This window comes from Malaclemys terrapin, chromosome 18 (genome assembly GCF_027887155.1).
Source record: "Malaclemys terrapin pileata isolate rMalTer1 chromosome 18, rMalTer1.hap1, whole genome shotgun sequence".
Lineage (NCBI taxonomy): Eukaryota > Metazoa > Chordata > Testudines > Emydidae > Malaclemys > Malaclemys terrapin.
In genome coordinates, this window is record NC_071522.1 from 3,227,071 (window position 1) to 3,251,893 (window position 24,823).

The window sequence follows — 24,823 nt, forward strand, 5'->3', positions numbered from 1 at the left end:
GAACTGTTGTATTGTTTTATATAACTCCTCCCCCATGTTTGTCTCTGTCTCCACAGGTGCCCAATCTCTGCCAGCTAGCACAGTCCTGGAGGGATGCAAAGCCAGGCCTGATCTTGCCATGACAGGGACACCTCAGACAATGCCTTCAGCCTGAAAAGGGAAGTTTCAATTGGAAAAAGCACCTCAGTCCGAAGAGCCAGATGATTACTGCCCTCAAAAAGTCCAGAGCACTACAAAGTCTGAATGCAATTCAAATACACCTTTCCCCATGAGCAGTAGTTTGACCCAAAGGAGCCTGGCCCTTTGATTTCAACAGGTTGCTCTCTTCTGATGCATCTTTGAGGTGGAAACAGTTTTGAATCCATTTAAACCAATTGAAAAGAAATCTAAGAAACCAAAACCCTTGGGATTGATCACAGGGATTTGGGGACTGAACCTATCCATTGACTGTAGTGAGGGATGGCTGCTTTTGCAATCATACATTTTGAAAGTTTTGTAAAAAAGAGTTGTGTGTGGGTGTAGAGAGATACAGTGGGTGAGGTAATAGCTTTTCTTAGACCAACTTCTGTTGATGGGAGAGACAAGCTTTTTAGCTACCCACAGCTCTTCTTTAGATCTGGGAAAGGTTCTTGGGGCTTGTCAACACCTGAAATGCTACAATGGCAGGAGGGGTTCTCCTGTCAGTGTCGTTAATCCACTTCCTGGAAAGGCAGTAGCTAGGTTGGCTACACCAGTGGGTAGGTCACTTTACCTCTCTCACTCGGGGGTGGATTTTTCACACCCGAGTGACCATAGCTGGATTGACTTAATTTTTGAGTGTAGACCTGACCTCAGAGTGCTGCAGTTAAAGAGGAGGTGGAACAGATTGTTTAGGGTAAGGTGTTAACACATGTTTTTGAAAAGACCATTCAAAGTGAAGTAGCCAGTTAACACCTCTGCTGTCAAAGAACAAAAAAGGAGGATAGGTGGGTTGTACTAAGCCATACATCCAGTGTCTTTATTCAGTCTGTGGTTTTTAGTGTCTAGCAAAGATATGAATTTAAGCTCTCAGGCTCATCCTTTGAGGGTGGTGGTGTTCAGGTTTCCTTTAAGGATGAGAACTTAGAGGTCAGCTATGGAGTGATTACTTTGTGAAAAGTGTTTGTCCAGGGTGATACAGTGTTTTTATCATTTTGTGTGTGGGTGTGTAAGGGCTTGTCTACACTGACACCCCCCTGAGCGCAGCAAGTTTCAGCGCGGTGAAGTGCCAGTGTAGACAGCGCACCGGCACTGGGCACTATTCTCCTCGTGGAGGTGGGTTTTTTAGCACGCTAGGAGAACTCCCAGCACTCTGCCGTGACTACACAAGCCACATGAAAGCACTGTAATGGCAGCGCTTTAACGTTACCAGTGAAGACATGCCCTAAGATGTAACGTGTTATGCACACACATTATGTACTATATATAACTTTATATGCATATATATTTTCTAATGATTCTGGGTTTTGCATGTGGGTGTGAGAGCCAAGTGTAGATTACATATGAAAATTAGGTTGCTGCTTATTCAGTATAAACTGCCTGGGTGTTTGAGGTTTTTGATGCAGCATTGACAATGGCCTCACCACTAGGTGGCAGCAACTGACTCATGTGTCCAAGAAGTTTGAAAGAAGCTGTCTGCAGCATATCCTCCTGTAGATTTCTATTCTGCCAGATCAGGTGCAGCCACATCCATGGGATAAAAATTAGCTGCTGGTCCTGGACTGCAGAAGGAAAAGCAACGGATCAGAAGGAAAAGCAACGGATGTTCCCCTAAAGGAAAGTCATTCCCATCCTCTTAAACTCAGGTGAAGTATATGGTCAGGAGAATTTGCTTGTGTCCTTCCTGACAACTGAAGACACTGGGAAAGCTTTCCTGGATACCAAGGAGAAACTGAGAAGACAATCAGAGATCACTCCCTTGTGGGACTGGAGGTTCACATTTTGGTTCTATGGTCTCCACTCCTTCCTTGGTTGAGAAGACCTAGCAGGGCCATGGCCTCTGGGCAGCAGATTCTATGAATGCTAAGAGCTCTCGTGACTTTGGCATGGCCCATGCCACTGTGCCATGTTACATAGGTGTACGCGCACTTGTGTTGCCTCTCTTTATTATCTGTGCTGGCAATTGTTCAGTGTTTTTTTTATATGTTTAAAAAAATACATGGAAGTGCAAAATAAATGTGTAATTGTCCAGAAGTGTCTGCTGCCTGCTCCTGATCTCTTTTCTGTTCTGCGTATCAGCAGCTGTGTGTGCTTCTTCTTTGTCTCCCTTGCAACTGAGGAAGAGTCACAAGTCACTTTGTAACCACAATGCCAGGAACTGCAGCAAAGGAAACCCTGAGATCTCTCAGGCAGTAGAATAGTTACCCCCAACAGAGCTGCTCAGTCTGCTTTAAAAAGAAGGAACCTCGGAGTTCAGAAATGTACAAACAGTCCCACATTATTGCTGCAGCTTTCCCCAAACATATCTAGCCTGCCTAATCCCATAGTCAACATGCTAGCCACAGCAAGGTTGGCACCTTTCTGACTCGCTATTATTCATGGGGGGCGGAGAGGAGGTACAAGGAAACAATGAGACATGGTCAGCATGATAGGCAATGGTCTCTGCACACCAACAGCCTAATAATTGTAGACATCCCTGGAAAGAGGAGTTTTGGAGAGATATCTGAAGAAGGGCAATGAAGTGTTTTTGTGGGTGTTTATACAGAGCTATTTCCAAGCAGGAGGGGAGTGTGGGAGAAAGCACAAAGGTACTTTTTTGGAAATGTAACAAGTGAGTGATTGAGGCTGACATTCTCTTTCTACCTTGGAGATCATGCAGACTGCATAATGGTCTCGTTTATTACTTCCTTACAGAGAAATGCATTGAAATGGTTGGTTGACCCATTCCTACTAGGCATCCTGCGGCGGAAGTCCATGCTTTCCCCCATGTTTCATTAGCTGCAGGACTCCTTTTAGCCTTTGTGTTTTCTTACAAATGAAGTCCAGATGCTGCTGCCTGTTGACTTGTTGTTTGTGTTTAATGAAGCCGTGAGGGGTCTGGGGGTGGGAGAGGATTTAGGACTAATCATCAAAACACTGGATCCCTCAGAGCTAAGTGAATCTCATCCAGCTTTTCCTTTCCTACTCCTTGGATTAGCTGGAGAATGGAATGAAATGGCTTTTCTCAAGCCATCTGCCTCCGCAGGCTTCTCCTGGCTCACAGAGAGCCTGAATGAATTAGCAAAGAAGTAGCCAGTGTCTGCTTACAGACAGCACCTCCTTGAGCATGGCCAGAAATAGAAGCATGAATCACTCTTTTTGCTGTCATTCATTGACACCCCCCTAACCCTCTTGCATTTTGTAGAAACAACTGATTCAAAAAGGAAAATAAAATAAAAAGATTGACCCCTATTTTTAGCCCAGCAGGAACTGTGCAGCCCTGTAGGCACTTTCTCCAGGGAGTTCTGGCTCCATTCTTGTGCTGAATTTGTAGCTCTTTTCTTGTTTGCATAGCTCTTTATTCCCAGCCCACTTCTTCCTGGGGGAAGCAGTGGTGCCCTGGGACCTGCAGATCAGTCCGCTTAGCTTCAGCAGCTAATAAATCATGAAAACAATGCAATAGACTCTGTTTGTAAATAACTGGCCTCAGCCATCTCAGCCAGCTTTTCTGAAACTAAGTTAGTTGTCTGAGATCAAAGCTGGCCTGGGGGGTAGGGCTGCCAAGAATGTGTAGTCGGCTCCTGGGCAACCCCCAGTTAGATGAATAGATTATAAAACCAGAAGAGGCTATTTTTATCATCTAGTTTGGCTTCCTGCGTAACACAAGCTATAGGACTTCCTTGGATTAATTTCTGTTTCAAGTCCAATAGCTGTGGTTGAACTAGAGTGTATCTTTTAGAAAAACATCCAGTCTTGGTTTAAAATGTCCAGTGATTGAGACTCTACCACAGCCATTGATGGGTTGTTCCAATAGTCAGGTACCCCCACTGTTTAAAAAAACAAAAGAAGGAAAAATTGTGCATTTCTAGTCTGTCTAGCTTTAACTTCCAACCATTGGATCTTATTATACCTTTCTCTGCTAGACTGAAGAGCCTTCTATTGTCATATTTCTGTTCCCCATGTGGATGAACAAATCAACCTGTAACCTTCTCTTTGATAAGCTAAGTAGATTGAGTTCCTTGAGTGTCTCACTATAAGGCACTTTAATCATTCTCTTGGCTCTTCTCTGAACCCTCTCCAATTTATTAACATCCTTGTGAATTGTGAACACTAGAATGGAACACAATTTTCCAGTAGCTGTCACACCAGTGCCAAACACGGAGGTAAAATAACCTCTTCACTCCTACTTTAATATTCCCTTGTTTATATTTCCACGGATCACATTTGCCCTTTTAGCCACAGCATTGCACTAATAGCTCATGTTCAGCTGATTCTCGACCATTATTGCCAAGTCTTTTTCAGAGTGTCTGCTTCCCAGGATAGAGTCCCCTGTCCTGTAAGTACCCACTTACCAAATGATCCAGATTGCTCTATATCTCTGACCTGTCCTCTTCATTATTGACCATTCCCTCTGTCTTTGTGTCACTGCAAGCTTTGTCAATCATGATTTTATTTTCTGTGAGGTCATTCATAAAAGTGTCTAATAGTATAGAGCCAAGAACTGATCCCTATGGGAGACCTCTCTAGAAACATACCTGCTTGAGGATGATTCCCAATTTATAATTACATTTTTGAAATGTATCAGCCAGGTTTTAGTACATTTACTGGTGATTTTGTATCATTCTGGTTTCTTAATTAAAATATTGTGTGGTACCAAGTCATATGCCTTACAGAAGTATGTGTATTATTACATCAACACTGTTACCTTTATGAACCAAACTTATAATCTCATAAAAAAAGACATCTATTTTCCATAAATGCATGTTGATTGCCATTAATTATAGTATCCTCCTTTAATTCTTTATTAATCGAGTTCCATATCAGCCACTCCATTATGTTGCTAGTTTGAAAGAGGACTAATTAATCGGCAACGTTTCGGGAGATGGTATATTTGGATGTACGTTAGGATTGTGGGGGTGTACAAGAGAGAAAAGGACATATTTGTTGGAGGTTTTTCAGAATTGGGAGGGAGGGGGAGGGAGTTCTGTCCTGGGTCTTTAAGGCCTCTGAAGCCCACCAGAGGTGGAGGTTGCTAGGCAGTTGCTAGGCTACAACAGCCTAATATTCTTTCCATACGGGAAGGACCCAAAATTAGTATCTATAGATGAGGATATGAGGACTCAAGAAAGGTAGTCATGAGTATAGAGCTTTCAACACAGGACTGAATGTCAGGAAATTCCAACTTTGTCACCGACTCACTGTGCCCCAGGGCAAGTCACTTAATTTCTCTGTACCTTGAATTCCTTACCTGTGAATGGAGATGATATTTCTTGACCTCCCAGGGGGGTTTTGAGGCTTATTGCTGGGCGCTTTGAAGAAGAAAAGAGCCTAAGCATTATTATAATGGGAGTGTACATGATGAGGCCTTACAGGAGAAGGTACTTGTGCCTTAGGAAGTTCCTTTCTGTAGAGTGAATATTTTCTTGTGCTTCCTGTTGCCTCTGACTTTGTTCTGGTTTCTACTGTTCAGGCTGACAACTGAGGAGGTGAATTCTGTAGAAGCAGATACCACCAACCGCTGGCAAGGAGTCTGTGTCAGCAGGGCATCACCCACTCCCTCAGAGTCTGCAGCTACTGTCAAGTCACTCATCAAGTCATTTGACTTGGGATGCTCAGGTACTCCAGCCCTGCACTCTGGGATAGGATAGCTTTTCTTTTTTAATTAAAATTTCAAATAGTTAAGCTTCAGCTGGCAAACACTAATTCTTCTTACATCTGCTGCCTCCATCTTGCATCCCAGTGGATATTGGTTTTAGCAGTGCTACAGAACATAAGAACTGCCAGGCGGGGTCAGACCAATGGTCCGTCTAGCTCAGTATCCTGTCTTCAAACAGTGACCAGTGCCAGCTGCTTCAGAGGGAATGAAGAGAACAGGATAATTTTGAGTGATTCATCCCCTGTTGTCCAGTCCCAGTTTCTGGCAGTTGGAGTTTTAAGGACACCTGGCACGTGCGGTAGCGTCCTTCTTCACCATCTTGTCTAATAGCCATTGATGGACCATCGTCCATGAATTTATCTAATTCTTTTTTGAACCCAGTTACACTTTTTTGGCCTTCACAACATCCCTGGTTGACTGTGCATTGTGTGAAGTAGTCCTTTCTTACTTTTGTTTTAAACCAGTTGCCTATTAATTTAATTGGGTGACTTGGTTCTCGTGTTATGTGAAGCAATAAATAACACTTCCCTATTCACTCTTTCTACACCATTCATGATTTTGCAGACCTCTATCATGCTCCCCTCCCCCAGTCACCTCTTCTAAGGTTTTCTCCAACTGATGCTAAAGTACATAGAAATGGATTGAATGCTATCAGGTCCTTGTTTAGACATGAGTGGTGGGAGAGGAGGGGAAAAAGAACATTGTGACCTCTTCTTTCAGACTGGTCTGAAATATAAATATTTCTTTCCTTTCTTGCAGGGAGCGCTGGGCAGAGTATCACGGTTCACAAGGTCCCCAGGAGCCCTCTGAGTGGAATTCCAGTGAGGACAGCCCCAGCAGCCGCTGTCTCCCCCATGCAGGTACCAGAAGATCTTTCCTCTATTCAGGATTGGGCTGGGTAGTTGCAGGGTTTCCTGCACCATGACATGGCTGTAGCCAGGGAAAGGGGAAATGCAGGTGTTTATTTTCTGTGGAAGATCAAATGCTGGAGTTCTAACAGAGTACAGGGATCAAAGTGAGCTCCCGTTTTATCTCCTGGATGAAGGTCCCACGGGGCGCGTATGAACTCTTTGGAATCCACTTCAGAACTTTAATCAGCATTGACCAGGAAAGTAGGTTTTGATCCTTTAGAGTGAGTTAAGATGAACCTCAAACTCAACCAGGTTTTTAGCATGTGTGTTAGGGAAGGGTAGTGAGAAGAAAAATGGTAAATGTTCCTGAGGCAGTATGCCCCAAAATACCAAATCAGCCTGTAGCTATTCAGGGCTGATGATGGTTGCTATGTTTTGATTTTTCTCCCAGAATGTAACTCTTCTGGAATGTGGTGCTTCTGATGTCGCTGCATCAGCCAATTAACATTCTGTTGGTAACTTTCAGTGCTGTGATGTGACATTACCAGAAATACTGACTCTGGGAATGATGGGAAAGCAGACACAGTGGCATTTCACTGATTATGGTGGTAGCATGCATACCATATTATCACTAGCCTCTATCACTATATGCTATCTGTCCACTCGCATCATTTGCCTTTTTGGACCTGTTTGGCCAGTCATTGTTCTAGGCACAGAAATAGTCCTGAAAGCTCTCCTGGGAGCATGTAAAGCATTTAGAGACCTCTAGTGGGCACTTGTAGAGACGGCTTTAAGAACTGGCTCTTTACCAAGGTGTGAATGCAGAACAAGTATAAAATAATTATCCACCTCAAGCCAGTTAGCCCCACTTTTACCAACCAAGTGAAGTCCATCAGCTTTGCCCAGCCCAAGAAGAGATAGAATGTGCCCTTGAGAATTGGATAAGGCCTGGTATTGTGTACTTACTTGAAACGATGCTGCCTCTGGCGGGACACTTCTGAGAGTATCAATTCAAGACAAATTGCTTAGAGCAGGGCAGTTATAGCCTAAGCCTGGGGTTTTTCCACTTTTAAGGCACGGCAAACCAGCCAGACAGAGAGGACTTTGGTTTTACCCCACTGGCTAACCATAAGTCATACAAGCAATTCCCTTAGACACTCCAGTTTTCCAGTATCACTACCAGTGCCACTTGTTATGGGAACGAATGGTTATGAAAACCAATATTCCAGTAAAAGAAAAAAGGTTATTTACTTATTCCCATAATACAAGAACTAGGGGTCATCAAATGAAATTAATAGGCAGCAGGTTTAAAACAAATAAAAGGAAGTTCTTCTTCACGCAGCGCACAGTCAACTTGTGGAACTCCTTACCTGAGAAGATTGTGAAGGCTAGGACTATAACAGAGTTTAAAAGAGAACTGGATAAATTCATGGTGGTTAAGTCCATTAATGGCTATTAGCCAGGACAGGTAAGGAATGGTGTCCCTAGCCTCTGTCTGACAGAGGATGGAGATGGATGGCAGGAGAGAGATCACTTGATCATTGCCTGTTAGGTTCACTCCCTCTGGGGCACCTGGCATTGGCCACTGTCCGTAGACAGGATACTGGGCTAAATGGACCTTTGGCCTGACCCGGTATGGCCTTTCTTATGTTCTTATGTAAGGTTCTCCTGATCCCAAAGGACCAAGCCCCAGACCCAGGTCAATATATAAATCAGCTCTTACCCACAAATCACGCTGTTGCCAATCTTTTAGAATCTAAAGGTTTATTCATAAAAGGAAAGAAAAATATATGAGAGCTAAAGTTGGTTAAATGGAATCAATTACATAGAGTAATGGTCAAGTTCTTGGTTCAGGCTTGTACCAGTGACGGAATAAACTGCAGGTTCAAATCAAGTCTCTGGAATACATCCACAGCTGGGATGGGTCATTCAGGCCTTTATTCAGAGCTTCAGTTTGTAGCAAGGTTCCTCCAGTGGTCAGAAGCAGGATTGAAGACAAAATGGAGGTGTTTCCATGGCCTTTTATATTCTCTCCCTGTGGAAAGACACCCCTTTGTTCTGACTGGAAAATCACAGCAAGATGGAGTTTGGAGTCACATGGGCAAGTCACATGTCCATGCATGACTCAGTTATTTACAGTCAGACACCATTGTTTACATGTTAGTTTGAACATTCCTGGAAAGCTTAGATGTGGATTGGCATCTACCAAAGTTCATTGTCAGTTAAGTGTCTTGATTGGGCACTTCCTGAGAATAGTCCCTTCTCAAGAAGCTGCCCAAATGCTTCACTGAGGCTACGTAGAATCAAAACACATTGAGGTACAAGTACATAGCCAATATTCATAATTTCAACTACAAAAATGATACACACAGACAGCAGCAGCAGCATCACCAGCAAATCATAACCTCTTTATAGACACCTCACATGACAACCTTTGTACAATAATTGCTGCAAATAAATAACAGTGGTTGCAGCAATGATCTATTCTATACGGTCACAGTTTATGTCAATGACGTCACACTACTCTTGCCTTCCCATACAGAGTAGATTATTTTCCATACCCTATAGGACCATGACTGTGGTGTTTGGTGTTTGTTGTCAACACAGACTATGCAAGGTTAAATTAGCTCAGGCACCAGGCTTGAATACTGGCAGGTCTCCTGCAAACATAGCCACAAAGAAATGAAGGCCTATGTCTCACAAACTGGAGTGCTTTGACTAATTGTTATAAAAGACGGTTTCTCTGGTGACAAAGATCCTCTTCTCTCCTTTCTGCCTGCAGTCATTTCTCAGGAAATTGGAGCTTGTTTTCTGTCATCTGGCCCTGCTGGTGATTATATAAAAAAACAGAAAGAAACTGAGATCGTCTTCTAGGTTGACCCAGCAGGGATATGTTTACTGGAAATCATGACCCAATAACAAAAAAGGGGCTAAATTATACAAGTAATCCCTATCCCCCTCCCTCTCTCTGTCTATCCGTTGGTCTCTGTCTCTCTCTTTCTGTTGGTCTTAGCTTAAGATTCATGTATCTAGAAACTCAGGAATGTAAGCTCTGCCACATCAAATAGGTCCATCTGTTTCAATATCCAACTTCTAGCAGGAGACCTAGGCCTGATGCTTCGGAGAAAGGTGAAACCCCCTCCCCATTATGTGCCTGGCCAATTATATAATGTTGTGCATGTGGAAGAAAAATGGGAATTTCTTCCTGACCCCTGTACTGATTTTCTGGCACCAGAAAGCATGAGGTTTGATAACCTTTGCATAACTACAGATGTTATTGAACCTGTATTTTATATCTGCGTGGGTTAAGAAGAAAGAGCAGCAAGGATGTGAGAATCTAAACTCATCATGGAGAAGCTCTGAGAACTCCCAATGATTCCACTGAGGGATCTGACTTATTTACACATACTGGAGAGATGTGTATCAGATAGATACTAGTTGGGTCATCTGGTGAGTTAGAGCCCTCCTTTATTGAGCTGTCTTCTAGATGTCCTTTGTTTCTCAGTTTCACTGGACTCTGAACTGCAACAACCCTTTAATTCCCTGAATCTCAATTCATATCTTGGCTACTTCCAGGCCAAGAGTGACGTTTTCAGAGTGTGACAGTGTCTTTGATCTGTGAGAAAAGGTCAGAACTAAACTGTCCATGCCAGAGCTGAGAGGTGCTGAGCACCTGCAGCGTCTGTTAAAAGGCTGAGTAAGGACTTCAGGATTTGACTATTCCTTCGGATTCTGAAGTCTATTAAAGTTTTCCTCTTATTATGATTGAGGACAGCAGCAAAGTGAGAGAAGGGCAGCTAAGACGCAGGAGGGCAAATGCCTAAGTGCTCCTAGAACTCAACCCTGAAAGCAGGCAGTTCTAAAGGCCCATTGCCGAAAGATGCTGAGCACCCTCAATTCCCAGTGAAGGAAATTAAGAGTGGGATTAAACAGATGTCCTGGCAGCTTCTATCGATGCCAGGCTGAGTGGGCAGTGCTGAAAGCTGGCAGCAGGCCTGCCAGTGAAAAAGCCCTTTTGTGTCTGGTTCATCACGTTGGAGGTGAAGGAGGAGGGGCTGGGAGCAGCAGATGCTGTCACTTCGGGTCTGCAGCACCAAATGATCTCTGACACTTGCTTACCAAAAGGAAAATCTTTGAAAAAAAGGGTCTGTCGACACAGCATTTTGGAGCCCGTGTGAGCAAGCTCCCAGCCAGGGTCGACAGATTCAGGCTAGCAGAGCTCGCAGTAGCGCTCTAGAAATAGCTGTAGGGTCAGTGGCTTGAAGTTGCAGCTTGGGTTCTGAAGCCTCGGGAGAGGGAGGGCTGTAACTTCAAACCACTGTCTCTGCGGCTATATTTAGAGCGCTACTGCGAGCCCTGCTGGCCTGAATCTGTCGACCCTGGCTCGCTTCTTTGGGCTCCAGAGTGCTAGCCGCACCCACAGAGGCTACAAGTGTTTGGGAGCCAAATAGATCACTAACTGAAAAGTAATTTCCCTGGATCCTCTACTTTAATTTTTAATGTCCAAATGATTGAAGGGCCACCCAGCAAGATCAGGGGGTAGAAGTAGGGGACCTCCAGACGGCTCATCGTCCAGGAGACAGACCTTTCTCCCAGGGCAGTGTGTGATTGTGGAATGAACTCCCACAGGAACCAAGGGCCATCCCAGACCTTACCCCTTTGTACTCCAAGTGCAAGGCACATTTCTTTGACCTTGCCTTCTCTAACATAAACACATAGCAAAAGGTATATTTATATTAAATACAAAATAAGACACACCCTGCCAAAACAAGACACTCCACAGCTCATGTTTCTCCTCCTGAGGGGGAGAATGAGAGAACAAAGAACTCATGACAGATGTTAGTCACGTTGCTTAATCCACTGCTGGAGGTGCTCAGGTACTACAGTGAGGAGCATGGTATAAGCTGCTGAATAGAACAGAATACCTCTCATTCTCCCACGTGAGTGAATGAGGCCTCTTCCTCTCCCTGATTGGCCATTTATCTAAGGGTAACATTTCCTGATGGATTTGTCTGTTTGCTTGTTTCACAGAGGCATACTGCTTACAGTAATGCAAAGCTGCTCAGCAAAGGAGTCGACAAACACACAGACCTTCCAGACCTCCCCCTTGCAGGTAAATCACAGTAAAAGCACAAACAATATGAGAGGTTCCTTTTTGCTTCCCCTACATCAGCACAGCTCTTCTCGGTCCTTCCCCACACCACTGGGCCATTCTTCCACTTCATATGTGCAACAAAATGAAATAGACAAGATCTTCAAAATGCCTGAACATCTGAGAGATCTTATCAAGTTCACTTGGCTGTTTCACTCCCATGTGGATTATAGCCTGGGGGGAAATGGTATGTCATGCCAACACAAACCTGCCCTCTTCACCCCCAAAACATCCCTGGCACCTTCATAATCCAGCCAGTGAAACTGGAGATAATTGCATTTTGTGACGCATGTACGGATTTGGGAGAAGTCCAGAGCATGCCCTTTGGAGGTTGGTTGGTTGGTTTGTTTAAAAATATGTTTCAGATGAAACACATTAAATGGTTTCAGATCCAGATGCAGCTATTTAGAGCCCAGATGTGATTGCTCTTTAAACAGAATCAATTTCCCCAGTTCTCAGGAGAGGCAATTGTTGTTGTTTCGTGCTCTTGTTTTTGTTCTCCTGTCACTTAATATTATTTTCCACCAGTATTTACTTTTGATTCCTCCATTAGAGCCCCTTGTCTTGATTGTCTACTCCTGATTGGAGGTGTTGCAGCAGTATCTATAGCAATAGCCATAGATTAATAGATTTTAAGGTCAGAAGGAACCGTTATGACCATGTCCTTTGAGGAGTGGAAACCTGATTTCTGCCCTTTCACTGGTAGACCTGATTTTCTGACTAGTACTCAGTTAGCTCTAGGAGTGTGTCCACTTGGGCTCATGGGTCAGGCTGCAGGGCTGTTTCATTGCTGTGTGGACGTGGAGTCTGAGCTCTGGAGCCCTGCCACATCGCAGGGTCCGACAGCTCTGGCTCTAGCCTGAGTTCCAGCTAATTTTTCGCACTCGGGTGCGGAATTAATTTTATGTGCACCAGTGTGGAGGTGATGTGTCACACATCACCCCCACAATGATGCACACAACAAAATTAATGTGGTGGGGAGGGGGCTCAGGACTGGGGCAGAGGGCTGGGGTGGGGTGAGAGCTCCGGCTGAGGGTGTGGGCTCTGGGGTGAGGCTGGGGATGAGGGGTTTGGGGTGCAGACTGTGACGGGGGGAGAGAACTCTCCCCAGCTACCTCTTCCCGCAGCAGCTCCAGGGCTGGGGCTGCAGGATAGGTGCCTCTCCCATGGCCGCAGCAGGTCTGGCCAGGGCTGGGTTGGGGCCAGGGCAGGGGCACCTCTCCCCAGCTGTGGCAAGTCCAGGCCAGGGGCCGCGGCGGGGCTGGGTTGGGGCCGGGGCTGGGGGAGAGGAATCCCTCCCCACTGCAGCCCTGAGCGCCTGTATGGTGCATAATAGGCTGCTGTGCGGCCACACGGCCACCCAGTTTAGGGGGAACTTAGCTGCCCAGCGATGAAACAGCCCCACAAGCCTGAGTCGGTTGCCACAGGCCAGCCACAGCTGTCTAGTTGCTGTGTAGACATACCCACAGAGAGAAACTAGAGCCCTGTCTTCATTGTCAGACTCTTCAAATAGCTAGTTAAGATTCCAAATTCACAATTCAAAGATGTACAAATACTGTAGCTGAACAACAAGCCAGGTTACAAGGAATATGGCAGCACAAGTTAACTTCAGAGCTCTGTTCCTCCTGCTGGTTTCTCCTGCCATGCAGACGACTAGAGGGCAGAAGATACGATACCAATGGAAGGAACAGTTTTTTCCTTAAAGTTACACCGACTGTGTTTCAGTTTCTAGAAAATGTCTTGCCTGGGGGTTTACCTGCTGCTCATCATTACAGAAGTTCACTTTCACCTCAACCAGTTATACTGAAACTAAACACCAGCCCTTGAAAATAAATGCATTCCCCTTCCATAGCTAGCCACTGTATTTTATAAACTGGTTGTTTCTCCTTTAAAATGTCCATTTGAGCTGAAATTTCTTGAGTAGGGCAGTTGACAGCTGACCACTCCCAAAGCACCCATAAGCCATTGCTTCCCTCCTGCAAAGCCAGAAAGCACTGGGGGAAGGTGACTGCTGGCACCCTGCAGGACAGCTGACTTACTCTCTTAGCCATCTCCAAGCCAGTGGCATCAAATGAGAACTGAGCGGAGCTGAGCTGTCATGAGACTACAGCAGGAGCTGGAGGGGTAGAGGGAAAGAACACATGGAATTCATGATGGGAACCTGACCAAAGACGCAACAGCAGCTTTGAGTAATGTGTTACTTCTGTTGTTTGAAGGCAACACCTCCAGGCTGCAGTGTCATGCAAGGAGGAATCTGCTGGGAGCTTGCTCAGTATGGGTCAGAGCATTCCAAGCACAGCTGTGCATGCTGAAATGCTGCTTCTAAAAACACTCAGCTCAGTGCGGATGAGAGGGGTCTCTTAGCAACTTCAGTGTGAACTCTTGCCAAGGTTGCACTGTCATTGACTTGTCCTGTCATGTCTGGGATTGCTATGAGCTGAGGAGGTGATGCACACCGTACCATAGCCACCACTGATGGACACCCGAGGGGCCCGTCTTTTATACACTTTGGCAACACTTGTCTAGCTTGTTGTGCCAGTAAAAGCTTTGAGCTGAGCTGAGGTTTTGCCATACCAGGCACAACAGGGTGAGCCTCCGCTTTAACTCTCCATGTGCCTTTCTTTCCTCTGACCTTATTGAAACATCAGTGTTTGTATTGCCCACGAATTCTCAGATCCTGGCCCTCTGCTGATGCAACTCGGCAGTCTCTAGCCACTGTATCACAGAGCACTTGAGAACGAGTCAAGTAGAACCCAAAGAGGAAAGGAACATTTTAAGTTGAGACTGAAAGATCACAAAGGAGTTGGTAATTCTCAGGTGAGACTGGGCAATACTCAACCACTTGAGTGACTCCCCAACCATGCAGAGTGGGATATGGTAGAGAGAAAGCGGAGAGAATAGTGGTGGAGGAAATGAACATGCGGTAATGCAGGTGGCTGGAGTGAATATTGGCCCCTTCTTCAAAAGCTCAGTGTTCTTGATGCTGTACTTCAAACACTCCCTTCCCTCTGACTCCTATTTCTGTTTATCTTCTCCCAGCAAGGCACAGGGCTTGTCCACACAAACAGATCAACCAGCATAACTATCGTGGAAGAAGCTATTCTGCTCTAGCTGTGACCAACTGACTCCCTGTGTGGACGCTCTATCCCGGAATAAAGTTACTTTGCTTTGCTGTTACGCTAAAGCTATGCCAGTCAATTGCCCCATGTACACAGTTCCTTACTGCAGAGGTTTATAGCTTTCTTCTGTGTAAAAGACCCATTACCTTAATTGAGGAGATAAACACTTTGGTTGCAAAGTGGGAGACCGCAAGTGGCTGCAGCACTGAGTAAATCGCCAGTAATGATCCACCTCACTCCTGCCCTGGCAGATATTTATCAGGGGAACTGTTTACTGTAACAACAAAGAATTAGGCTCTGGACTCCATGCTGTTTGTCTAGCTTTGCTAATGAGCTTTGATAGAGTAATAGGAGTTTCAAGACCTCCGCAGAGCAAGGATTAATGACTTGCATCGTTATTTCCCATTTTGAATGAGAAAATGTAAAATCTTTCCCTCTGAACCTCTACAGCCCCAACTGATAGGCTGCCCCCTACTGACCCAGCACTGGAGCCCCGTGCCCCCCCCCCCCAACTGTCCTTTGACCAATGTCTTGGGGGCATTGAACCTGACTGGCTGTGGCTGTGGTTCTGTTTCTGGAAGTTCCATCTTCAGGAGGTGGAACTTCCAGAAGTACAATGCAAATGGGCTCTTGTTTCTACCTCTCTGGGCACCCAGTGGGCCTGGGGAATTTAGTTTCAGCTGGTGCTGAAGTTGAGGGGAGAATGAGTGGACACTGTACAGTTGTTAATTTATTAATAAATATGGGCCGCAGGAACAAGAGACAGGGGAAGCAGTTATGCTAAACCCAGGTCATCCATCTCTAAAGCTAGATTTAAGCTCTCTGTGAATTTAGTGCTGGTAAGGTAGTCTCACTTTGTACACAGAAGAGGGACAGTACAGCAACCATTGTGTAAGCTTTCCCTGTACTGCTTCCCAGTACAACACGCCTTGTGCTTGATGTCTAGAGAGAGAGGAGTTTAAGCTTTTGCCTCTCAGCAGAGACTGTTACCACGGGGTTGCGTTCGCGTGCTCTGCTGTGATGTGGTGTTAGCCATTATGGTATGGGCACTTGTCTGCTAGTAAACGGGCTGCAACTTGCCAAATTCCTTTCAGGCAGGATGCCAGCCACTGGGTAGTTACTAGAGGGTGTTGCTGCCACCCTGGGCTGGATTTGAACCAGCAGCCTGGAGGCAAAAGGCTTGTCTCATTTCCAGTCCTGTTAATGGCAGGTTAACAAAGAGTCTGACAGCGAGCTGGTCCCTTCAGTCATCTAGTGAACATGTCTAGGGATCAACTTTTGAACCTTTAAGATGGTAGATTTTTGGTATTTCCCTTCATTCACCTGAGGCCCCCACCTCCCAGCAGGACTATCAATCACAGGAAGCCAAGCAGCCTGTACTGTTGAAATCATCAAAGTCCTTGCTTGTTATGGTCCCCTCTAGTCTGGTCAAGGTTTCCTAACCCCATGTCCGTTTAATGAACAACGGAGTATGTTTGTTTAGAATCAAAGCAACAAGCTACATATTGTTGTGTGCTGTTTGGTAGGGCAGTGATTAATCAGATTCTTCAAGCCCAGAGACTGATGGCTTTTTCTGTTCCCACAGACCTTCTAAAAGGGAGAAGTGAGGACCTGAAACCAGATCATTACCTCCGCAAGAGCCCTTCCCTGGAGTCTCTGAGCAAACCCCCCTCAATGGCCTTCAGCAGCAGGCTGCTGACCTCCAGCCCAAGCAGCCTGAAACCCCCCAGCAAACTCAGGTACCAACTCAGTGAAAAAAAGCAATGTACTGGGCCGAGCCACCATTTTAGTTGGCAACCTGATGACTGTTCAATTCCGTGGTTCCCAGTCTCTGTGGGTCTCCCATACGGGAAGTGGGCAGGGATGGCAAACGGAGGACTAGCACTGATGTTTATTGTTAAGGAACAGGAATCCACAATGGGACTCACCGTTCTATACCAGTATTGATACAGGCACTATTGTTGTGGTACAGCTTTCGTTGTATCTGTAAATGAAATCTAACAGAGAGAGTTTGAGATATAAGAGGAAACCAAAGTATTAATTCTAGCCCACACTGTATGTCTGCACTGGAAAAATGTATACATTTTTCTGCAAGTGCTATTAATAGTGGAAGCTTTGAGGGCAGACACGTGCAAGTGTTTTGACCCTGCTCTGTGCCTTTGCCTTGTCTGCAGTACAGTTTCCAGGGTAGCTAGCACCAGTGCAGAAAAATGCATGCAGATTTTCCCATTTTAGTCAAGACTTTATTCTGCAGTGGTATTCTGCAGTTGGGAATCAGTTTGCTGCACCAGAATAATTAGGTAACTTCTATCCATGGTGTCAAGTATCAGGGGGTAGCACCGCCAGACTCCTCATTGTTTCTATCCATGGTTTACTCTAAAGCCCCAGTTTTAGAGGTGCATTGATAGAGGTTCATTGAAAATTTGCCTTTTGATGTCTGAAGAGGGAGGTGAAAGGGAGTGAAGGATGATAATTGCAGCTGTAGAAAAAGTAGATCAAAGATATGCATTCCTTTAGATATGTTCTACTGAGTGCTTCCCAAATACGTTTTTATCCTAGGCTTTGTTTCAGTTTGTATCCAGTGATCCCAAATTAATTTGTGTCTCAGATCTAAACACACATATGGAATATCTTTTGAGGCAGTTGTAATAAGTTGTTTGCATTCTCCCACTGAGAATGTATTGTGCTACCCTGGTTTACGTGCATGTAATGTCTAAAGTGAAAGAGAGGAGCTGCTTGAAACATATTTACTTCCTTCCCCTCCCCCAATTAGTGTGGAGAGAAAGGACCCATTAGCAGCCCTGGCCCGAGAGTATGGCGGCTCCAAGAGGAATGCACTGCTGAAGTGGTGTCAGAAGAAGACTGAAGGTTACTCGGTAAGAAGACACATGCATTTAATTTTTCATTGGCTTGTACTGTGAACAGATACAATTTCAAGGAAATGTATGTATTGCAATCTGCAGATTTTTCACTGTTGTCCCTCAAACTGGGTATTTTCCATCCACCTTCTTGTCTACGGCTCTCTCTAACCCTCATGTCCCCAAAGTTACCTTTGGGTTAAGTGACTCGGTTTACTTCCCATCATATGCTGAAATATTTGCTTCATCCAAATGTCACTGAAGGTCAGCAGTAGAGGGTATGTGAGCGGCAGCTTTAAGCTGAGGGCATATGTCTCAAACGCCATCTTAATGTCTTTTCCTTGGATTTCCTCTCTGAGCTCTCAGAAGATGCCACTTCTTATGACCGTTCTAGGAAACCAAAAAGACATTGCCCGAGGTGGCCTTGATCAAGAGGGTCCTGCTGTCTCCCTGATGGCCCCAGGAATTTTCCTCTTGACTGTGGTCAGCAAAAGCTTAGTAGCACTGGAGGAAGTGTTGCTATCTCATATTATAATTGGCTATATGCCCAACAGTCCTGTTATTGGCTCAAACAAATGTAGAGAGAATGGACTTGAAAGCTTTGATCCTGATACTTGCGTGTTTCTGAGGGAGCTGGATAAAAGGCTGATAATGGAATGAATCCCAAAGAACTGCTGCTTTTCCCTTGAGTGTTGTGTAAAGTGCAGTGTAGTACTAACTGTACAGCAATGGCCAGCTTCTTTTGAATGAAACGCAGCTTGTGCACCGATTGTCCAGGTAGCTGCCAATTCTGAGTTTCTAAAACATGTTCTATAAAGACAGTATGAACAGAAAGCTTTGATTGGATGGCCAAGGTTCTGTCCTTGCAGGTTCCTGGGTGTATTCACACTGGTCTAGAGCCATCACCTCATTGTTGAAATGCACCATGTCCATGAATCATCTTGCAAATGCTGTTTGTACTGGTTATGTGAGCCTCTTTCTGATGAGACCTTACAAGCTGAAGGCCTCTGTGATCTGGCTGGATACCATGGCAATGTTGTGATACAGAAGTAGGGATTTGCCCTCTGGTCCTACCCAGAATTCCCCCCTCTTCTTATGCTGTGCAGTGTGCTATGCTCAGGTTGGCTGCTGCCCTTCATTGATTGGGTGGCTGCAGGTCATTGTCTCGGTGTGTAGCCTGTGAAGCACTTTGGGATGAAAGATGCTATAGAAATGTAAGATGTTTTTAATTACCCTGAATACCACGTAGCTTGGGAACTATTTAAAAAGGTAAATGAGATGACCTGGGTCAGGGCCGGCTCCAGCTTTTTTGCCGCCCCAAACTCAATTGTGCTGCTCCATTCTTCGACGGCAATTCAGCGGTGGGTCTTTCGATCCCTCTCTTCCAATTCAGCGGCAGCTCAAAGAGGAAGAGAGGGATTGAGGGACCCGCCGCTGAATTGCTGCCGAAGATCCGGACATGCCGCCCCTTTCCATTGGCCGCCCCAAACACCTGCTTCCTTCACTGGTGCCTGGAGCCGGCCCTGACCTGGGTAATTTAGGCTTGTCTGTCTGACATCGATTCCAGGCAAGATAATAGAGAAGCTGATACAGGACTTGATTATTAAAGAATTAAAGGAGGATAATATAATTAATGCCAATCAACATGGGTTTATAGAAAATAGTTTGTGTCAAAACTAATTTGATATCTGTTTTTGATGAGATTATAAAATTGGTTGATAAAGGTAATAGTGTTGATATAATTTACTTGGACTTCAGTAAGGTGGTTGACTTGATACTGCATGACATTTTGATTAAAAATATAGAATGAAATAAAACTAACATGGCACATATTAAATAGATTAAAAGCTGGTTAACTGGTAGGTTTCAAAATGTAATTGTAAACAGAGAATCATCAGCAAGTATGTGCGCTTCTAGTGAGGTCCCACAGGGATTAGTTCTTGGCGCTACGCTATTTAACATTTTATCAATGACCTGGAAGAAAACGTAAAATCATCGCTGATAAAGTTTGCAGATGACACACAAATTGAGGGAGTGGTCTATAACAAAGAGGACTGATAGAGAGCGATTTGGATTGCTTGTTAAGCTGGACACAAGCAAGCAATATGCATTTTAATACAGCTAAATGTAAATATATCCATCTAGGAACAAAGACTGTAGGCCATACTTTACAGGTTGGAGGACTCTATCCTGGGAAGCAGTGATTCTGAAAAAGATGTGGGGGTTGTGGTGGATAATCAGGTGAACATGAGCTCCCTGTTTGACACTGTGGCCAAAAGGGATAATGCAATCCTGGGATGCATAAACGGGAATCTCGAGTAGGAGCAGAGAGGTTATTTTACCTCTGTATTTGGCCCGGATACAGTAGCTCCTGGAATACTGTATCCAGTTCTGGTGTCCACAATTCAAGAAAAATTGGAGAGTGTTCAGAGAAGAGCCATAAGAATGATTAAAGCATTGGAAAATGAGAGCCTCAAGGAACTCAATCTGCTTACCTTAACAAAGAGAAGATTAAGAAGCGATTTGATCACAGTCAATAAGTACCTACATGAGGAACAAATATTTGATAATGGGCTCTTCAGTCTAGCAGACAAAGATATAACATGATCCAATGGGTGGAAGCCGAAGCTAGCCAAATTCAGACTAGAAACAAGACACCAGTTTTTAACAGTGAAGGTAACTAACCATTGGAACAATTTTTCCATTACTGGCCAATTTTAAGTCAAGATCAGCTGTTTTTTTCCGTAAAGATCTGCTCTAGGAATTATTTTGGGGAAGTTTTCTGGCCTATGTTATACAGGAGGTCAGACTAGATTATCACAGTGGTCCCTTCTGGCCTTGGAATCTATGAACCTGTGGTTGTCTACGCTGCATACTACTGGCAGTGATGTGTAGGGTATGTGTAACGACATGCCATGAAACGCAAGCTGCAGCCACACTGTGATGTGTAGCTACACACATCAGCGAAAGGCTCTGGTTGGGGGACGCATCAGGGAAAGGCTCTGGCAGCAGGGGGAGCTTCTGGAGCCTTTCTCTGCCGCCTCCCTCGCTGCCAGAGCCTTTCACTGCGGCAGGGAGCTGCTGGAGCTTTTCCCTGCTGCCTCTCCAATACCAGAGACTTTTCCTGTGGCAGGGAAAGGCTCCGGCAGTGGAGAGGCAGCAGAATGCTGCACTGCTAAAATCACGTATATAGACAAGGGAGGCACTGCTTGGGTATTTAGAGAACCGTGTAGCATACATACCCACAGGATTCAAGCCAGTCTTTACCCTTCTTGCCTAAGCAGTGCCTCCCATCTACTGTGTTTGGGGGGCATGCAGCTCAGGTACTCTACATGCCCCGTCAGGAGCGTGCAGTGGAGACGTACCCTACTAAACTATTCTACCACCTGCTATTTTGTAATCACTTTATAAACTGTGGCACATTCTAGTTCCTTATCACATTCATTCTCTCTGCCATTACAGAAAAATCCCAGCATGGAATAAGCGGGTTTATGTGGGATGTTAACTTCCACAAACTAGGGAACTTCCTCATACGTTGCAACATGTCTCCTCTTATGTGACAGTTGGAGTTGTGTGCAAAACCCAAGCTAATGCTTGTACTGAAAGAAAATGAGGACAGACTTGCCACTTCTGTCCAAGTGAGAGCAAGCCCAAGGAATTGACTTGCTGAGCAGAGAATGGCATGTTTCCCTCCATGCTTTCTGTGTCATTACCAGCGTTTGGTTCCAATATTAGAGAATTATGCAGTGAAGGCATTAAAGCTTAGCAGCTGGTTCTGACCTACCGCTATTGTATCATTGCTCGTAACGTTTCAGAAGTGGGGCATGATAAACCTTCGTCCCAAGCAAGAGTGGTTTGTGTTTGACAGAGACAAGCCAGGGCTTTGGCTGTGCTTCTAGCTGAACTTTTGGACTGTAGTAGGCATTTAGAACAAAAGGAATTGTTGTCTGTACATCTCTCTCTGTGTGTGTGTGTGTGTGTGTGTGTGTGTGTGAGATACTCTACTCTGTAATGTTGACATTTTTCTTTCGTAAGAATAATATTGTTTGTTACTTAGGATAGAAGACAAAAGGATTTATTGCCAAATGATCCATGCCCTGGAGCAAAACTTTCACAAACAACAAAACACATATTTTTAAATAAACAGTTTTTTTTTTCTCTCCACAACTCGCTCCTTTATGAAACTTTAGCTGCTGGAGCCAGGACCTTAGCAGAAAGACAGTAGCTTTTCCCTTCGAAACAAATTGATTTGGAGACCATTTTATAGTTGTCTGGTTGTGCTCGCTCATTCACCAGGCCACTTACATGAACTGATTCATCCTCCCATCAGCTACGATGTTAATCGTTTGCTCATCCTCCTTGTGAAATAGATACGTTATTACTGCTCTCATTTTGCATAGGGCCAAACTGAAGCAGAAAGAGTGAGTGATTGGCCTAAGGACGAGTGTCCAAAGTGGTAGAGCCAGGATTAGAATTCAGGTCTTCCAAGTTTCTGGTCCTCGCCTCAATCCAATATACCATGCTGCCTTCCCATATAGCTGTATGTTCTGTGCATAGCTGTACTCCATTGCCCTCTGGCCTTCTGAAAATCTCTAGGTCCCAAAGTTTGACTTTTCCATCCAGTCCTCAGCAAATGCTATATGAAGTAGAAGTTGGGGTGGGAAAAGAGCTGTTAGGTGAACAAGCCCATCCCTCTCAGCCAGTGCAGGATTGTTCCCTGTGATGTTGTCCAATCTTTAAATGTCCCATGTGATGGGCTTCCACCATTTCTCTTGAGAGACTCTTCCCAATTTGTTGGAACTCGTTTACCCCATCATCTTCATCATTGCAAATCAAGCACCACTTGATTGATCGATCTCTTGCAAAGTGCTTATGGTAGGGGTCCGGTTGTATATTCAGTTTATGTTAATCACTAACAATGTTGTCATGCCACCAAAGTTTTTGATGCCCATGTGATCGACAGCCATTTGTTGGTCTTCCATTCTAATGATATGTCCATACCAAGAAAGTTGCTGAAACCGAACCAGCACTGATGGAGGTGATTGCTCAATTCCTGATGTTGTTTTGCCACTTGTTATGGAGCTGCTGACGAAGACCGCGAGAATAAAAAATGTCAATCTGGTGCCCTTCAGCCTTCCTCAGTGCCTATGTTTGTGTAGATGTGATGTCACAGCTTCCCCACAATGGCTGCTGAAGAATCCAAAACACGGCAGTAGCTGCTGATACTCTTTCGGGCATCATTCAGCCCTGTTTGTGACACTTCCCAAACTGGAGCTCACTGCTAGAAGCTTTCCCAGATCGTTGGCCAATATTTTCTTTTCCTCTTCATCCTGTTACTCCTACGTTGGAATAACGCTGGTGCTTTTAGAGGCACTAACATGCCTTTGCCAGTGTATGGACCAGCTCAGACTCTACAGGTACCAGCCTGGTACCAAGAGAGCTAGAACTCCCATGCTACAAGAAAACAAAAGGAAAAGTCCAGTTTTTTTACCCTGAACCCAAGAAGTGGAGTTAAAATATGTTATTGGATAGCAGGCCACATGTGAGGCATGCAGGGCAGTCTGGGTCTATATGTTGTTGTTCCTTTTGGAATTAGTATCTGGAGGAAAAATATTCATGGTTCAATGGACAGTGAAAGACTTGAATTTATTTACAGCTCTGGAGTGATCCCGCTACTGACCTGGCTGCACAAATGGAGTTTCAAAGGGAGTTGTAGGACATTTTTGGCCTATGCTCTGGTGAGGCTCTTGTCTCCATGTCCCTCCTCTTGTTACTGTCGTTGCTGAAGCAGAGTGATTTGCCGGAGGTAGTTTTTAGAAAGGGCAGTCACAATGCCTGTATACGCTCCAAGAGAACCAGGAGGGGCTCTGATTGGGAGGCTGCCAGTGGGGTTTATCACCCACAGGGAAAGTTTTCAGAGCATGGTCTTAAAGGGGAATGAACAGATGAGAGAGGAGCAGATTGGTTTATTGTGTTGATTTTGCTCCTCTCCTCGCTTCATACTCTCCTTCCCCCCACTGCCCTACTTTGAGACAGTTTCTTTTGGCTGTCTTCATCCGTCTCACTCCCAATTTCCCTGTACAGTGCATTCTCTGAGGCTTCTTGAACTTTGCTTCCCCATGCGTCCTGGCCTCCCATGGCCCTGCTGATATGTAGCTCCACATGGAGTCTTTATGATTCCCAAGTATGAAGAACTGGAATGAGTTGGAGAATGCCATCCTTCCTCCTCAGCGGGGAATGACTCAATGAAGAAGGCTTTTGTGAAGAACCATGTTAATATGCATGGCCACTTTGTGTCTTCCCTTCACATGATGCCTGTGCCTCAGTTCACATCATCAGTCATGGATAAACATGAGCAAACCCCAATTTACGTGGTCATGGTGACTTCTCACCGTGTTTCCCCTGCCATGAGGCCCAGGATTCCAGGCCCTAACCTCCATCAAGGAGGACTGAATGCAGCCCAACTCCAACCCCATCAGTCAGTTGACTACTAAGAGGAACTACAGAATAGAAGACCTCCCACCTGACTGCCCCACTCCATTTTCAATAGCTGAGCATGCTGCCTCTTAAACTCTGTGTCTGTTGGACAATTCCTGATTTGAGTTACTTGTCTTGAGGAGGGGACTCCTTCCTGTTTAAATTACAGGGAGATTAGATTTGATCAAACAATCTGAGCTGATACTCATGGTGTAGACCAGTAGCAGCTACCACCCATGTCCCAGAACCCCCCACTGAAAGCTGGATTGATTGGCTAGGAGAATAACTGGGGATGAGTCCCAGGGATGTCTGAATAAAACCTCGTCTTTTTAGAATGTTTTAATCTGGAGGGGGTAACACCCCTTCTACTATTAGTAGAAAAGTACATCCTACTCCTGTCCCCCTACCCCCCGTTGATCAGTGAGAACGTTCCCCTTACTTTGATCTCTAGCATCGTCCACAGGAGGAAATGTCAATACACATGGGGAGAGAGACCCTGGAGGAAGCTGAGAGAAGAGTAACAAAAATGATTAGTGGCCTGGAAGGGTTGATTT

General features: G+C 45.0%; 1 protein-coding gene across 6 annotated transcripts in view; it reads left to right on the forward strand.

Moving 5' to 3' along the window:
* Window positions 1–24,823, forward strand: part of SPECC1 (sperm antigen with calponin homology and coiled-coil domains 1) — a 143,478-nt gene that overhangs the window by 84,846 nt on the left and 33,809 nt on the right. For 5 of the 6 annotated variants that reach the window (XM_054008769.1, XM_054008766.1, XM_054008768.1 and 2 more), the window contains 5 exons: window positions 5,627–5,772; window positions 6,572–6,672; window positions 11,695–11,776; window positions 16,520–16,673; window positions 17,708–17,810. In XM_054008769.1, the coding sequence (XP_053864744.1) occupies window positions 5,627–5,772; window positions 6,572–6,672; window positions 11,695–11,776; window positions 16,520–16,673; window positions 17,708–17,810 (586 nt within the window). Of the gene's footprint in view, window positions 1–56; window positions 2,212–5,626; window positions 5,773–6,571; window positions 6,673–11,694; window positions 11,777–16,519; window positions 16,674–17,707; window positions 17,811–24,823 lie in introns of those variants that run through there. The other variant, XM_054008772.1, reaches the window with a different exon arrangement.